At 58.1% G+C, this 17,259-nt stretch overlaps 1 protein-coding gene across 1 annotated transcript in view; it reads left to right on the top strand.

The window, feature by feature from the left end:
• The first annotated feature begins 8,091 nt into the window (after positions 1-8,091).
• Positions 8,092-17,259, top strand: part of LOC117976172 (spectrin beta chain, non-erythrocytic 5-like) — a 26,822-nt gene continuing 17,654 nt past the window's right edge. Inside the window, 17 exon segments of the mRNA XM_063601595.1 lie at positions 8,092-8,130; positions 8,231-8,385; positions 8,746-8,932; positions 9,179-9,379; positions 9,616-9,732; positions 10,765-10,922; positions 11,307-11,442; positions 11,704-11,849; positions 12,664-12,778; positions 12,871-12,981; positions 13,204-13,383; positions 14,621-14,824; positions 15,004-15,153; positions 15,582-15,686; positions 16,098-16,265; positions 16,731-16,880; positions 16,995-17,186. Coding sequence (XP_063457665.1) covers positions 8,092-8,130; positions 8,231-8,385; positions 8,746-8,932; positions 9,179-9,379; positions 9,616-9,732; positions 10,765-10,922; positions 11,307-11,442; positions 11,704-11,849; positions 12,664-12,778; positions 12,871-12,981; positions 13,204-13,383; positions 14,621-14,824; positions 15,004-15,153; positions 15,582-15,686; positions 16,098-16,265; positions 16,731-16,880; positions 16,995-17,186 — 2,514 coding nt within the window.

Raw genomic sequence — 17,259 nt, 5'->3', positions numbered from 1 at the left:
CGTCTATTGTTGGTGTATATGAATGCTTGTGATTTTTGCACATTGATTTTGTATTCTGAGACTTTGCTGAAGTTGCTTATCAGCTTAAGGAGTTTTTGGGCTGAGACGATGGGGTTTTCTAAATATACAATCATGTCATCTGCAAACAGAGATAATTTGACTTCCTCTCCTCCTCTTTGAATATGCTTTATTTCTTTCTCTGATTGCCCTTGCCAGAACTTCCAGTACTATGTTAAATAGGAGTGGTGAGAGAAGGCATCCTCGTCTTGTGCCAGTTTTCAAAGGGAATGCTTCCAGCTTTGGTCCAAATTCAGTATGATATTGGCTGTGGATTTGTCATAAATAGCTCTTATTATTTTGAGATACGTTCCATCAATACCTAGTTTATGGAGAGTTTTTAGCATGAAGGGATGTTGAATAATGTTGAGTAACTGAACACCAACATGGCTTCATCTCCAACAGTGAAATTGCTCATATGAAGGTCACCAGTAAGCTCAAAAGGTCCCATCTGCCTTCATTATTTGACCTCTCGGCAACTTTTAAAGTATCAGATCATGCTCTATGATCAAGACATTTTCTTTTCTCATTTCTTGATGACACCACATAAAACTAGTTTTCCTTCTTCTTCACAAACAAACTTTTTGGGTTTCTTTTTTTGTTTGAGAGAGGGTCTCACCCTGTCACCCAGGAAATACATCCAAAATGATAGACTTGAATAGGAATAGTAATTAAAAGTCCAAGACCTCAGATCTGTCAGTAGACTCAAGCCTGGCATAGGTCACTTGCTAGCTGGGAGTCTAGGCAAGATATTTTATTTTTCTAATTCTGTTTCCCCATGAGCAAAATGTGGGCACTATAGTTATCAGTTGGTAAGGAGTTCGACATCTCTGTAACGCTTAATATAAAATATTGGACTGATGATATCGTTTGGCTCTGTTTCCCCACCCAAATCTCATATAGAATTTTAATCCCCACCCTAACCCTAACAGTCATAACCCTATGCTATCCCTAACCTAACTGAAAATGATGAGCCTAACAGTTGAGTGAATAAATGATGATTGATCCTAAAGGAATTAAGTAAATAATTCATTAGAGAATTATTAAAGAATTAAGAATTAATATTCCACAAATACTCACTGTGTCTCAATGGTGCTCCTTGATGCTCCTAGGCTTTGGTTAACCACCCCCGCTTAACCTTTGCAACCACCCCATGGCAGGTCCTAGCACCATCCCCATTTTACAGGTGAGAGGTTTGAGAACATGCCTAGGGTCACACACCTGGGCAGTATCAGGCCTAAATATGAGCAGGCACAGGTGGTGTCAGGAGAGACGCTGATGTCATAACAGTATAAGGAAAAGAAGGAGCAGCAGTGAGCACGGTGTGATGGCCAAACATGCCATGGGCTGACCCCACGTGGATCCAGCCCCACAGCTGGCCAGGATACACTTTCCCTGTCCTTACATGAAGTTTTCACTTCATCATGGGAAGAGCACAGAGCGCAGGGAGAGTGTTCAAACAGCACTGGTACGTACTAGGAACTAAAGATGTTGGCTACCACTGACTCACTGAAAAGCAATCAGACAAAATACTAGAAATAAACCACAGGGACAGCTGGCTTTCTCTTTAGGTGTCAGGCCTGCATGTGTTTCCTTCGAAGTCTGTCCCCTCATTCTGCAAAAGCTCATTCCACCGCGAGAGGGAGCGGGAGCCCAGCCGAGCCCCTGTGCGGACAGTGGGGATGGCACTCGGTGCACGGTGCCCTGGAGTCCGGAGCGAGTGCTCGGGGAGGCAGAGAGCGCTCGGCGTGGGCGGCACCCGCAGGCGCTGCCTCCCCAGGCTGCCCCCATCCCCAGGCCCGCGCGGTGCCGGCGGGGCCATTTGCGCAGCCGCCCGCACACGTCCCGCCGGGCGGGCCCTTGCTCCACCCGGACAAAGCGTCCAGGGCCATCCTGAGTCCCTGCAGGGTCAGGGCCTGCGGAATCGCGCGGCCTTTGCCCCACAAAACCACTGTGTGGCGGAAGAGCGCTTCGGCCGCGTCGCCTCGAAACTGGACCCGCACATCTGAGCCTGCGTTTCCGTTTCCCCGAGAGACCCCGGGCTCCCTCCCCCAAGGACAGGAACGCAACGCACTGGCAGAGCTCGCTGATTGGATGAGGGAGAGAAGTGGGCTGAGTGAGCACTAGGAGATCCTGTCATTGGATAAGAAAGAGAAGTGGGCAGGGTGGCCACTGGTAGAGTCTCTACTGGTTGGATAGGAGCGAGAAGCGGGCGGGGCTAGCACTGAGATCCTGCAATTGGACGGGCATGAAGTAGGTGGGGCGAGCACTGAGGAGACCCTGCCAATTGGACGAGAGAAGTGGGCGGAGTAAGCATTGGTAGAGCCTGCTGATTGGGCAAGAGACAGGAGTGGTCGGAGCAAGGACTGCGGAGAAGGCTGCTATTGGATGTTAGGGAGAAGAGGGCGGAACAAGAAGGTGGCGAGCTCGGCAGATTGGACAGGAGAGATAAGCAGGAGGAGCAAGCAATGAATGGAGCCAGCGGTGAAAAGAGCCCTGATAATTAGACAGGGGAGAGCAGTGGAACCACAATTCGGGTTACGGTCACGGTGACAGCCAGAAAGGAAATTCCAGCACGGATGCCAACCGCGCCAACCCAAAACTATGACCCGAGTCCTAACCCACCCTAACCCGGCCAAAACCGAACACCAAACCCTGACTAAATGCGAAACGCTGACCCGGACATGGACCCTGACCCTGACCCTGAAGGGGGACATAGAGGAAAGAGATTGAGAGGTTTGCACATTCAGTGACATACATTTTCTTCGTTAGTCGATGTTAGAAAGCAAAGGCTTTTATCTCGAGAAATTTCTGACCTAAAGAATGATGTACAATAAACTGTATTCAACCATTGATCAACATTTTCTAACAAGGTGGAATGAAAATATAAAGTGTGGGGATTGCTACTAGTCCTAATACACTAATCTGTGGTTAGGAAGGTTTATTTTTTTCCCTCCAAACCTAAGCAGTACATGTCTTAAATTACCTTCTAAAATGTACGACTCTTGGAGCCTCAGACGGGCTGGCGTTAGTCAATACTCCACGGCTGTTTGTTGGATGAGTGGACAACAGCATGGCCGAGAGGTCCTGGTGCAAAAAGTCTTCGGCTGCCTCAGTTTGAATCCTGCTTCTGCCATCGACCAGCCGTGTGATTCTGTAAAAGTATTTTAACCTCTCTGGGCCTTAGTTTCCCCATCTGTAACTTGAGGGCCTACCTCAAATGGGTTCCTGGTGAAGAGTAACAAGACTATATCCGGAGTAGGTTTCAGTTGCCTTTTCCTCCGTCTTTCCACCCTCCCCTCCTACCCTTCCAAATCTTTTTTTTTTTTTTTTTTTTTTTGACAGGGTCTCCCTCTGTTGCCCAGGCTGGAGTGCAGTGGCGTGATCTCGGCTCACTGCAATCCCCACTTTCCAGGCTCAAGCGATCCTCCTCCTCCTACCTCAGCCTCCTGAATACCTGGGGCTACAGGTGTGTGCCACCACGCTAGGCTAATTGTCATTGTGTGTGTTTAGAGGCGTGGTTTATCCATGTTGACCAGGCTGGTCTCGAACTCCAGGCCTCAAGCAATTCTCCCACCTCGACCTCCAAAAGTGCTAGGACTTACAGGCGTGAGCCACCGCCCCCACCCCCTTCAAATCTATTAAAAGGTGAGAGTCTCGCCAAGGCAATGAGATCGCAATATGACGTTTCCATTTACTTTGGATTATATGTCATTATAAATATTAACAAATAAGACTTAAAAAGGACACCTTCGGGTAGGTCAGACCAAAATACAAAACTTGTCTGTGGGACTGCAGTTTGAGGACAGTGTCTGCAACATTGTCTGCAGCCGTCACATGGCAGCAAAACGGGGTTAAGCAGTGCACGAGAGTCTGCGTCGACGACAGCCAGAGTCCATGCATCGGGAGGTTCACTCGGTTTGCGAAGGAACAACGGGCAGGGCATGCACGGCCCGGGCTCGGCGGGCGGACGGGCCGGGGCGCAGTTCCCCGCGCTCGCCACTAGAGGTCAGGAGGTGACCCCTTCGGGGCTGGAAGACGGGCCCGTCGGGGATTGGCGCAGGCGGCGGGCGGGGCGGCGGGCGGGGCGGGGCTGGAGGCAGCGCCTGGTTACTGACACCTGGAATGACTTTTTTTTTTTTTTTTTTTTGGCATCAGATTTCCTGTCTTTGTGGGGATGATGGACCCGAGTAAAGATGCCCATTCGGGGTCAAAGGCAGAGCCGCTTCTGCAGCTTCTCAAAGCGTTTTTTGTTTTTTTTTTTCTGAGACGGAGTCTTGCTCTGTCGCCCAGGCTGGAGTGCAGTGGCGCGATCTTGGCTCACTGCAGCCTTCACCCCCTGGGTTCAAGCAATTCTCGTGCCTCAGCCTCCCCGAGTAGCTGGGACTACAGGCGTGCACCACCGCGCCCGGCTAATTTTTGTATTTTTAGTAGAGACGGGGTTTCGTCCTGTTGGCCAGGCGGGTTTCGAACTCCCGACCTCAGGTGATCCGCCAGCCTCGGCCTCCCAAAGTGCTGGGATTACAGGCGTGAGCCATCGTGCCCGGCCTCAAAACGCTTTAACAGAAAGACAATCTGCACGGGATCTAGACACGGGAAAGACAATCTTTCCTGAGATCCTAGGAAAGGAAGGTTTCCAAACTTCCTGGGGAGTTCCTGCCCGAGTGCCCGTGCTGCCCCTGGGCTGGCTGGCCAGTAAGCCTGCCTCCCAGCCTGACTGTCCCCATCTTTCAGTCCCAGCCCCATTTGCACAGCCTGGGCAGTAGAGAGCCCTGGACTGGGGGGCTGGAGTTCTGGGTTCTTCTCCCAGCTGTGCCCCTTCAGGCCCCTTATTCCCCATGTGCCTAATAAGGAAGTCATGGTAGGTGGGGGATACAGCCTCTTCTCGCTTTGCCATTCACTTCTGTGTCTTCAGAGAGGCTGTCAAATCTCCTCTCTGAATGAGACCCCCAAAAAAGCAAAGCTAAGAAGATACCCAAAGCTTAACTAGACACCAGGCCTTTTAGAAATAGACCACCTCTTACCTTAGGCCCCCAGAGGGTGCCCATTCTGTGTGGAGAAAAGAGGAGCCCTTGCCTCTGCCCCCAGAGGCTAGGGTGGGGTGGCTGAGTTTGGGGGCCAGGTTAGACACCTCTGGGGAAGCCTGAAGTAGCACCGATGGTTTCAAAGCCAGCGGATGAGGTGGCAGGACAGTGACAAGACCCCAGGTCTCCATCATGCACCTGAGCTTACTGAGCCTTCACCTGGTGTCTCTGCTGAGTCTCTGACAGACCAGGAGGGAAGGGACTGGGGGTACCGACCCCCAGAGAGAGAAAGTGGCAGTCAGAGGACCTGGGTTTGAGTCCTGGTTCAGCCCTTCCTGGCTGTGTGGCCTTGGCAAACTACTCAGACTCTGGGAACCTGTTTCACCTGCAAGATGGGGATGAGAATCAAACCCACCTTGCAGGGCTGTGAACATGCGTTCAGACGAGTGCATGCAAAAACCTTCACATAAAAACCCTTCCTAAAGATGGGGAGACAAGTCTCCATGAGCAGCAGGTAGCCAGGGACTGTGTAGGGGCTGGGGTCCTGTTTTCCCTGCAACCTGGGAAAGGCCTGATGTGTGGGGCTGGAAGGCCCTGGGCAGGTCACCTGACCTCTCTGGGCCTCTGTTTCCATCACACACTGATGGGCTGAGCACACTGGGACTCTGGCTGTGCAACTCCTTGGCTCTGCATTTGTTCACCCAGCGTTCCTGAGGGGCCCTTGGTAGGCAGAGAAAGTTTGTGGGCTTCAGGCATGGGCCCCAAGATTCAGATACTCTCAAGCCTCCTGGGGAGTCTGACTCAGGGGAGCAGACAGGCCCACCAGCCAGGGTGATTCTTGCTCAGCTCCTGGAGGGTGGAGCTGGCCCCACAGGCCTCCCCAGAGACACGGCCCTGGACTGCCACTGATTACTCCCAAAAGGGACATCTGTGGCGGTAGCGGGACCAAGATGCCACGAGCAAGCACCCGGAGGCCCCCAGTGTGAGCCAGGGAGTGGAGGGGAGGGGAAAGGGCAGAGTCAGGACGTGTAGGAATGGTTGCTTTTTTCGAAGCACAAGGGACCCTTTTCTCCACCGCAGCTGACCTGATGCTTATGCCGGGAAGGAGGAGGGGCGGGATCCATCCTTGAGGTCCCTCAGGAGTAGAAAGAGATCAGAGTGGGAGACTTGGGTCTGAGGCCTGAACTTGAGCCTACACCAGTTTCTCCATGGTGTTTCCATCACGTCCCCCACCTCCTGCCTCGAGCCTCACACCTTCCTAACAAACCCTCCCCTGGAGAGGAGACCCCGGGTCCACAGCACCCCGGTCCCATTGGCTTTCTCTCTCCAGGCCGTTTTAGACCACTCCCACTGCCTGGACTGCTTTTAGAAGCCCCCACTCACCCTCCAAGGCCTTACGGAAGCACCGCCTCCTCCAGGAAGCCTTCCCTGACCTCCCGGCAGAGTCAGCAGAGCCCACGGTACTTGCAGACTGGTCAAGCTGGTCTTGGTATTTCTCACCCCAGTTGGAATGGTTTGTTCCGGCTTCCTGACTAGATGGGAACTCCCTGAGGGCAGGCCCTGTGTCTCATTCACCCCCAGGGCTTGTGGAATCATTGAGTGAAGCATGTGCCAATTTACCCGTCATCAGGAGCCTCCGGGAACTCTGGCAGACTTTCGGCCGGCAAGCCCACTTCTTCCATCTGCCCAGCAGCGAAGGAGATGAGGGATGCAGTCAGGCTTTCTTGGGCTGGAGCAGCCAGTCTTCAAGGTCCCATCCTCCACCTGTCTGTCTGCTCACCACCTCCCTCCTCTGTTCCCACTGTCTGCCAAGGCGCCCCCACACTCCTGTCCTCTCAGCCAGGGCTGGCCTCTAGAAGGGTCTTTGCTCCCAGATGGGCGTGTCCCCTTCCCCTGGGCAGGTGCTGAGGTCTCTTTCCACCACCGGCCTCTTGGGCCCCAGAGGGCTGAGAGCCCCCCACCCCAGCTCCTTGCCCTCCCCGTCCCAGAGTGGCTGAGCCCTCCACGTCCTCCGAGCGGGGACTGCAGTGGCTCTGTGTCCAAGCAGGGGTTCTGGATCTCCCCCAGTGTGGGGGCCACAGGCCTTGGTGGCTGCTGGGGAAGCCCGGGGCCGGCCGTGCTGGGCGCAGGTGGCCGCAGGGGTAGGAGTGGCGGGTGGGCGTCAGTCGCTGAGCACAGCCCCTGGGAGCTCGCTGGTGAGCGTGTGCCAGCGCTCGATGCGCTTGTCATTGTTCTTCAGGCAGTCAAACCAGTGCTTCAGGCGCTCCCCCTTGGCGTGGATGCCCAGAACCACACCACCTGCAGGAGGACAGGAGGGGCAGCTGGGGCACAGGGACCCCCAACTCCCAGGCGTGGGGCCCATGCCCCCTCCCAGGTTCTGTGCTCGAAGGCCAGCCTCTCCCACTGCCCACTGGGTTCTGAGCATGAACAGGACCTGACCTCCATGCCACACTCTGGCCCCGTCAGGGCCCAGCCATCCTGTCTCTCTTCCACCAGGGCAGGGATAGGGGCAGGGTGCAGAGGCAGCATCAGGGGTCAAGGAATGGGGGCCTGAAGAGGGGAGAAAGGGCCAGGCAGCCCCACTATGCACAGCCACCAGGCCCACTGGGAATTTGGGGCCTCTAGGGCTCAGAGTCCAGCCCGAGGCACTGCCCATCATTGTCTCTTGTCTGTGCTCCACCACAGAGTGCTGTGTGACCCTCCCAGAACTCCTTCCATCTCTGGGCCTGTCTCTTCCTGGGGCACAAGGGTCAGGCTGGAGAAGGTCTGACCTAGGGGCAGGTGGTCCATGGCTCCAGCTTTCCCCATGGACCAGGAAAGAGGGGCTGTGGCCTGATCCAGGACAGGCACACAGTGAGACGGTGTTCCCACTATGCCCCCTTACCAATGAAATCGTTGGATTTTCCAATGTCGTAATCCCAAACGGTGACCTCCAGGGACTTCTTGGCCAGGTCCCCATGCTTGATCTCGTAACAGAACTCCTGCTGGCAAGAAGGGAGTGTTAGAGCTGATGCCACGAGGCCTGGGCCTCGGCCGGGGGCCAGGAGGGGTATGAGGTGTAGGGAAAGAGGAGGAACGGGGGTGATCAGTGCCCAGAGTGGATGATGGGTGGATGCTCACATGTCTCGCCCACTTCCCCCTGAGCGCAGGACCTGCGCTCCAGCCAGAGGCTGCAGAAACGGCACCAACAGCTGGAGAGTGAGAGCCGGACCCTGGCTGCCAAGATGGCTGCCCTCGCCTCCAAGGCCCATGGTGTGGCCGCCTCCTCGGCCATCCTGGAAGAGACCCAGAAGCACCTCCAGAGGTGGGGTCTGTCCTCCCACCCACCTGTGTGTCACTCCTCCATGTGAATTTAAGGTCCCACAAGATGGCACCCACAGGACCAGGGTGTCCAGACCTCCTCCCTTATGAGTAGAGTCATTCTGGGATGGGAGGGTCGGAGACCCCATTATGCTTCCTTAGCAGGACCCCCACAGTGCAGTCAGGCGAGTCATCTAGGCCATGAGGTGGGGCCCTGGCGCCCTTCCACTGCCTCCCTTTGTCAGATGGGGCTTTGCTCTATTCCCTGGTCTTGTTCTTCACGGGCCCTGGCTTGGCCAAGGAGAGAACCAGGAGCCTTGTTCTCACTCTGTTCCCACCCTCTCCAATCTCTTCCTCCTCCTAGGCTGGAGCTTCTGCAGGGGCATCTGGCCATCCGGGGCCTGCAGCTGCAGGCCTCAGTGGAGCTGCACCAGTTCTGCCACCTGAGCAACATGGAGCTCTCTTGGGTAGCCGAGCACATGCCCCATGGCAGCCCCACCAGCTATACCGAGTGCTTGAATGGTGCCCACAGCCTTCACCGCAAGCACAAGGTAATAGCCCTCTTCTTCCTGCAGGATTACCGACATCCGCTTCCCAGACCTTAGAAACCCTCTGCCCCTACTCAGGTGTCCTGGCCTCTAAGCCCTCACCCCTGGGTATCCCAATTTCCAAATCTCTGCCCCAGCTATTTTGACCCTGGGGGTCTTGCCATGATTGGGGCCTGGAGCCACATCCATGGCTCTGCTCCGGACGCCCCTGGGTTAAGAGCAACAGCCTCTCAAGCCACTCTGTGGCAGGAGCTCCAGGTGGAGGTAAAAGCTCACCAGGGGCAGGTACAACGGGTGCTGAGTTCTGGGCGGAGCCTAGCAGCCTCAGGGCACCCCCAAGCCCAACACATCGTGGAGCAGTGCCAGGAGCTGGAAGGCCACTGGGCAGAGCTGGAGAGGGCATGTGAAGCGCGGGCCCAGTGTCTGCAGCAGGCTGTCGCTTTCCAGCAGGTAGGATGCAGAGAGGTGGGGTTGGGGGAAGAGGCAGAAGTCAGGGCTCCTTGAGGGGCCACCTGTGGGACTCTCAGGGAGGCGGATCAGTGGTGGGGGCTCTGGGCTGGGAGCTGATGGGTGCCCCTATGGGCACAGAAGCCCCTTTGATGCTGGAGAGCAGGGGCAGATGTCTCCAGGGCTGACGGAGGGTCCTGTCTGAGATCCTCCAGGTGAGTTGGCCCCACTCTTGGCAGTACTTTCTGGATGTGTCAGAGCTGGAGGGCTGGGTGGAGGAGAAGCGGCCGCTGGTGAGCAGTCGGGACTATGGCAGAGACGAGGCAGCCACCCTCAGGCTCATTAACAAGCACCAGGTACCACGTCCTGAGCCTCCCCTGCAGTGTGGTCTGGGTGATGATGGACCACGGGGAGAGGGCTGTCACCCTCCCTCTCTCAGAGGCACAGAGTCCTGCTCTTGCTTCCTGGAGACGCAGACAGCCCCATCCCCACTGCCCACCCAGATCCCACAGTGCCCCTTCTTCCAAGGCAACCTGGGCACTGTGATGTACACGCTTTCTCCCTTCATCTTCTTACGAGTCTTGCCTCTCCCTGCGGCCTTGGGGTTTCTCCGCCTCCTCTTGCTTCCTCTCTACCCCACCCCTGGCACTTTTCTCCTCTGTCAAGGTCACCTGCCCAGCCCGCTCCACATCTCCCACAGGTGTCTTCCTCCCAGGCTTTACCCGTCATCCTCTGAGTTAACCCAATGCCCTTCATGAAGCCGACCTCCTCCCACAAACATCCCCTGGCTGAAGGGAGGGAGGTCTCGAAGTCCCCTTCCTCACTCCTGAATTCGGACTCCCAGAACCACACAAGCTTCAAAGCCTGGAGCCCACGGCAGTCCCGGTTCCTGCTGTCACTGAACTGTCCTCCTGTCTGGGCATGTCTCCTGCACAGCCCCAGTTCCAGTGTGTTCTGCGACAGGACCTTCAGAGAAGGTGTTTCTAAAGGCCTGTAGCCTTGGCCTCACGGAGCACCCATCTCCCGGCTATACTGGGCAGCTTGTTTAACTCTGCCTCTCTCTTACACACGGATGTTGGGGTCCAGTCTAATGCCTCCTGTGCCCTCCCTTCCTTGGCCCAGATTAGCCAGCATTCACCTTTCCCTGCTAAATAATGAGCCCTCAGTGGGCACAGACCAGGTGTTCACTTTATGGAACAATAAGTACTTACTCCATCAGTAATGGGTAGATGGATGCTGGGTGGGTGGATGAATGAGTTGAGGTAGATGGATGGGCATGTGAGTGGTGGGTGAATGGATGGGGATTGGTGACTGGATGGGTGGGGGACGGACAGGTGGGTGGATGAGTCACCCAGGCTGAGCCTGGCATGGGTCCTCATGCATCATAGGCTCTACAGCAGGAACTAGCCATTTACTGGAGCTCCATGGAGGAGCTTGACCAGACGGCCCAAACCCTCACTGGCCCCGAAGTCCCTGAGCAGCCGCGTGTGGTGTGGGAGAGGCTCCGGGAGCAGCTGCGGGCACTGCAGGAGTTGGCGGCCACACGGTGAGGACACCATAACCCCTCTCATCAGTGGGTACAGGAGGCCTAGCCACAGCTGACTGTTCCCATGCCATGGCCCAAAGTCAATCAGAACCCATGACCCCAGGCTGTAGAGATGCATTGGGAGAAGGGTGTGTGTTGCTCACCTCTTTCCATAAATTCTTCAGTGAGGCCCCACAACTCCCTGCAGTCCATCTCCCCACATCCACACCCTCCTCTGCCCCTACACCTGCACTGCTGTGTCTACTACTCCCTGAATCGTGAGCTGCAGGCTTGGACAGAGACCATGAGTAACTCCAGTTTTCAGACTGGCCCCTCTGGCTGGCCCGACTGGCCCCCAGTGGGGTGGGCAACTCACTTCTGGGGAACCACGGACTGTCACCACAGGGACCGGGAACTGGAGGGGACCCTGAGGCTGCACGAGTTCCTGAGGGAGGCCGAGGACCTGCAGGGCTGGCTGGCAAGCCAGAAGCAGGCAGCCAAAGGAGGTGAGAGCCTGGGGGAGGACCCCGAGCACGCCCTGGTGAGAAGAGGGCCAGGGTCAAGGAGGGTGCCCTGGGGAAGAGCCTATGGGGTGGGGAAGCTGGCTCTGGCGGGGCGGAGGAAGAAGGTGGCAGCAGAGCGGTGAGCCCTGGCTGAGGTGGGGCCTCCTGAGTGGAGCGGGCAGACGCCGTGGCTGTCCAAGCCCACATCACCCAGTTGGGCACTGAGGTGCCTCAATTCCCAGGCTGCTTGACGCCTAACCAGCCGGGGGCTACCCTGTCACCCACTCCCCTCTTCTCAGCACCTCTGCACCAAGTTTGCAAAGTTTCAGCACCAAGTGGAGATGGGCAGCCAGCGGGTGGCCGCCTGCCGGCTGCTGGCAGAGAGCCTGCTAGAGCATGGGCACAGTGCTGGCCCCATGGTCCGTCAGAGGCAGCAAGATCTGCAGTGAGTGCCCAGCGGGCCAGGCCAGCATGGGGTTTGGGGGAAGGAGCTGGGCAGGCAGGGCCCAGAGTGGTAAGAGGGGATGGCATGCTGTGAGGGCCACGCTGGCCCTGGCTGCCCACAGGGCTCTGCAGGGGGCCTAGCTGCAGAGAAGCTGAGCCCGCCACAGGCTCTGGTCTGTGAAGGGAGGTGAGGCTGGGTGTGCAGGTCAGAGTCCTGCTCCCAGGATTGAGAGCAGGAGCTGTGGGAAGATGGTGGGGCCAGACATCAGGGCCTTCCCCTGAGCTACCCCAGCTCCTGTGCTCACTCGGGACAGCCCATGACTCGTGTGGTTCCTAGCTGTCCACTTGGCTGATTTGGATCCACTCCCAGCCTGTGAGCTTTGAGGCAAGGTCATGACTTGCTCATAACCCCTAGCCCAGAGCCTGGCCTGGCAGAAGCCTTAGGAGCTCAGCCAGTTGCAGAGTTAGCGAGGAACGGAGAGATGTGGCCTCTGCCCACAAAGCGTCTGTGATCATAACCTGGGTGACGCACTATGAGTCAAAGCACAGGATGTAAGGAGTATCACAGCACAGATACCATGCAGTGCCGAGCATTACAGCAGCAAAGCACTGAATTCATGGTAAAGCTAGAAGACAGGCTCCCAGGAAGAAGGTGCGTAGGCAGGGCCACAGGCGGGAGAGGTTTTAAGAAGGAGGAGCTTTGGGCAAGTCCCAATACAACTCAGAGAGGAGCGGGCTGACCAGGCCTAGCGGGAGGGAGGAATGAGACGGCCCGGCAGCTGATCCCCGGCTGGTCTTCCACACGCCGTGGGCAGGGCCGCCTGGTCGGAGCTGTGGGAGCTGACCCAGGCCCGAGGCCACGCGCTCCGAGACGCCGAGACCACCCTCAGAGTTCACAGAGATCTCTTGGAAGTCCTCACCCAGGTCCAGGTGTGAGCCGGAGGGGTGGCTAGAAGTGGATACACTCCAGGCTCAGTGCCCACCCTCCATCCCTCATCTCCTCGGCATTCTCCCTTCCTCAGGAGAAAGCCACGAGCCTCCCCAACAATGTGGCACGGGACCTGCGTGGGCTGGAGGCCCAGCTGAGAAGCCACCAGGGGCTGGAGCGAGAACTCGTGGGCACCGAGCGGCAGGTGAGCCCAGCTGGCTGCCTCTCCGACCCAGGCCCCTGCAGCCCCCTCAGGCTGGCCCGCCTGTTCCTCTCGATTTTCCACTCTCCCTCAGAGCCTCCCATGGGCCTACTGTGCATGGCAGGACGTGGCCCAAGGGGGCCAGAGTTCCCAGGCGAGGGATACATCTGCGAGATAATCAGGAGGACATGACCCTTGCCTCCCTGTTCCCTGCCCCTCCCGCAGCTGCAGGAACTGCTGGAGACTGCAGGCAGGGTGCAGAAGCTGTGTCCGGGGCCTCAGGCCCATGCGGTGCAGCAGAGGCAGCAAGCTGTGACGCAGGCGTGGGCAGTGCTGCAGCGAGGCATGGAGCAGTGCAGGGCCCAGCTGGAGCGGGCGCGCCTCCTGGCCCGCTTCCGCACGGCGGTGAGGGCTCCTGCCCCTTGGGTGGCGTGTGTGTGCACGTGTGTGTGCTGCACCATGCATGGGCATGCACGCATGAGGCCCTCCAGCTCCGGAGGGAGAACAAGCATGGACTCGGGTGGGAGAGCACAAGCACACGGGATGTCAGTCTGGCTGGTCAGGGGCTGAGCACATGGGCGTAGCAGTGACACCTTAGGGTCTGGGTCAGTGCCAGCAAGGTGAGTGGCAGGGCAGTCATGCAGCGTCCCAGCCAGGGCTGGGAGTAAGAACTGCCCAGGAAAGCTCATAACTGGAGACCCAGATGTTAGACAATGACCTCTGGATCAGTCAGTATCTATTTAATGTCTGTCTTCAGCTCCCTGCTGAAGCCACGGGTGGAGAGAGGAGGGCAATATAGAAGCTATGGACAGTGGAACTGCTGCCCTCATGGAGCCCTGCTTCCTGGGGAGATGAGCCCGAAACCCAGAGAATCAGACTGGGACAGTAGGTCCTGGCCACGGGATGTCCCCGGCATCCCACTGTCCTGGGACCTGGCAGACCAGGAGGCCCAAACTGACACTGCAAAAAGGCTTGAGTTTAGGGACCTAACTGCTGATTTGCTAGCAGTGTGAGCTTGAGCAAGGCACTTAACCCTGGGTTTGTCATGCACTTAGAGTTTACAAGACTCTTTGTGCCATTTACCCTTCCTTCCTCCATGCAATGAGATATTTGGACAAGGGCCTGAAGTCCCTCCAGCACCAATCTTGTATAGTTGTACCCAAATCAGCAGAAGACTGTAAGGGTTAAATTAGTAATTCAGAGAACAAGGAGAGCAGTGCAATGTCAAATACCAGGGAAGGCTTTGCCAGGCAAAGGCGGCCAAGGGGCCTTTGAAGAGCAGGTGAACTTTCTTTCCCCATCAAGCAGTCTTGATGGGGCTGATCTTGCTAGCCGCCAGTCCTCTCATGGCCTCATCCAGGTGAGCTCTGTAGAGACGGGAAGGCAGGAGGAACAAAGGGCAGAGATGTGTCGTGGTGAGGGTCTGGCTCATGTAGGGGGTTCGTGGTTCTGGGAGGATCGGGTTGGATGAGAACGGAGAAACCAAGTGACAAAGGGCCACACGTGCCTCACCCGAGGCCCTGACCCAGGTCGGCTTGGGCTGTGTGAGTGGACTCAGGTGGGCTGCAGTTGCCTCAGCACCTGGTTTCCTGCTGCCCAGCCCAGCCCTCACCCGGCTCTCCCTCCGTGTCCCCGGGATCAGGTGCGTGACTACGCCTCCTGGGCAGCCCGCATGCGCCAGGACCTGCAGGTGGAGGAGAGTTCGCAAGAGCCTAGCAGCGGCCCGCTGAAGCTCAGTGCCCACCAGTGGCTCCGGGCGGAGCCGGAGGCCCGGGAGAAGCTGTGGCAGCAGGCCACCCAGCTGGGCCAGCAGGCACTTCTTGCTGCAGGGACACCCACCAAGGAGGTGGGCCCGCTCCCCTGGTGCCCCCACATACCCTAGCTGACCAAGCTTGTGCCTGGCCACCTGGTGCCCCGTCCTACTGTGCCATGCTGGCCTCTCCTCAGGAGCTTCCCTCAGGATCCGGTCCTCACCTCACCCACACCACCCTCCCCAGCTGAGGCTCCTCATGTGTCCATCCCCAGGTCCAGGAAGAGCTTCGAGCCCTGCAGGACCAGCGGGACCAGGTGTATCAGGCCTGGGCACGGAAGCAAGAGAGGCTGCAGGCCGAGCAGCAGGAGCAGCTCTTCCTCAGAGAGTGCGGCCGCCTGGAGGAGATCCTCGTGCCCCAGGAGGCAGGTCCCCTCCCGCCCTCACACTCCGCTCAGCCTCCTGCTCCTCCTTTCCATTCCCCTCTCTGCTCAGTCCCTTTCCTCCCGCCTCTCTGGCTTTTTCTCTAATATGAGGCAGCTGTGCACAAGTCCTTCCAGGTGGCCATGGTGAAGTGCTGAGGCCCCTGAGCGTCCACTGACATCCCCAGCCCCTATCCCAGACTGAGCCCCGAGGAAGTTGGCCAGAGGCTGGTCATGCTCCCCACATGGTGCAGAGGTTGAGGTGTCACAGCCTCCCAACCTGGACTCCCACTCCTCACAGCTCCATGCCAAGCTCAGTGGGCACTCCTAAGGCCCTGCCATACCCAGAGTGCCCATGGGCACAGACTGCAGCTGGAGGGGCTGGCTGGCTGGAAGGCTTGGTGGCCTCTTTGACTTTTCTGTGGATCCAGGTCTCCCTGAAAACCAGTGCCTTGGGGAGCTCGGTGGAAGAGGTAGAGCAGTTGATTGGCAAGCACGAGGTCTTCCTGAAGGTTCTGACTGCCCAGGACAAGAAGGTAATGGAGTCAGGAGGCCTGGGCGTGGTCAGAATGTGGTGGTTGGGAGAGAGTCCTGAAGGGGGTCACGGGGCGCTTGGTGCGTTCCTGGAGGCAGTGCTGATGAGCCTGCGAGGCTGGGGGCCTGGTTGGGGTTGACTGAGCAAGTTGTACGTGTGGCTCAAGAAGAGGGCCCAGGGGGAGATGGGCCACACTGCAGAGACCCACACGGGGCATTCGGCTCTGTCCACACCGTGTGGTCCTTGGGGAGCAGACTGGTCTGGCTTGTGGCTGGGAGGATCAGACACCCCTCAGCCATATGGGGCTGAGGTAAGGGCTCCGGGGCCCTCAAAGAAAGGACTGTGAGCCCTGCAGGCCAGGCCCTGCCCCAGCCCAGGGTGGGAGAGCAGCAGCTGTGCCCCTGCCCCACAGGAGGCAGCCCTGCGTGAGCGGCTGAAGACGCTCCGGCGCCCCCGGGTGCGGGACCAGCTTCCCATCCTGCTGCAGCGCTGGGTGAGAGTGAAGGAGCTGGCGGAGAGCCGGGGACACGCCCTGCATGCCTCCCTGCTGATGGCCAGCTTCACCCAGGCCGCAACCCAGGTCAGAGGGCACCCCCAGCCCAGGGCCTTCCACTGGAACCACACTCGACAGTTTTCAGCCGCCTTCACACCGCAACACTGTGAGGCGGAAACAGGTTCGGGGGTGGATGGCTTTCCCAGAGGCTGTGCTGGAGCCCAGAACATGGGATCTAAGCCCCTTTGTGTGGAGACCCCACCAGTGTCCCGAGCTCTAGCAGCGCCAGGGCAAGAGAGGTGGGGAAGGGAGCAGAGCAGCCCAGGGCCCCAGGAGTAGGGGCCACACCTCCAAAACGAGAGCCCACCCAAGGCCCTGCCCGGCTGCCTCCTGCAGCAACCTTCCGGAGCTGGAACCTTCAGGGCTCATTTACCAGGTGCTGCCCGCCCCACCCCTGAGGCCAGCCTCCTGGGAATGGCTGGGGGCTAGGCCTGTGGCGTCTGGGGCCTGAGGCTGCAGAACATTGCAGCATTCATGTCCCACCCCCACCAGGCTGAGGACTGGATCCAGGCGTGGGCCCAGCAGCTGAAGGAGCCGATCCCTCCTGGGGACCTGAGAGATAAGCTGAAGCCCCTGCTGAAACACCAGGCCTTTGAGGCTGAAGTCCAGGCCCATGAGGAGGTCATGACCTCTGTTGCCAAGGTAACAACAGGGCCCTCAGCCCCATGCCTGCCCCAAAGTGTGGCCCAGGGGCCATGTCAGTCTTAGGAGGAAGTGCAGCAGGCAAGATGTCCTGTGTCCCCTCTCTCCCTCCAGAAGGGAGAGGCTCTCCTGGCACAGGGTCACCCTCGAGCCGGAGAGGTCTCCCAGCAGCTGCAGGGCCTGCGGAAGCACTGGGAGGACCTGAGGCGGGCAATGGCCCTCAGGGGCCAGGAGCTGGAGGACAGGCGGAACTTCCTGGAGTTCCTGCAGAGAGTGGACCTTGCAGAGGCCTGGATCCAGGAGAAGGTGTAGCCCCAGCTGGGTGGGGGCTGAGAGATGGGGGGAGGAGCCCTCCCTTGACAGGAGGGATCCCCAGCAG

This window comes from Pan paniscus, chromosome X (assembly GCF_029289425.2).
Source record: "Pan paniscus chromosome X, NHGRI_mPanPan1-v2.0_pri, whole genome shotgun sequence".
NCBI lineage: Eukaryota > Metazoa > Chordata > Mammalia > Primates > Hominidae > Pan > Pan paniscus.
Note: the sequence above shows the minus strand (reverse complement) of the source record. Positions and strands in the feature narration are given on the sequence as shown.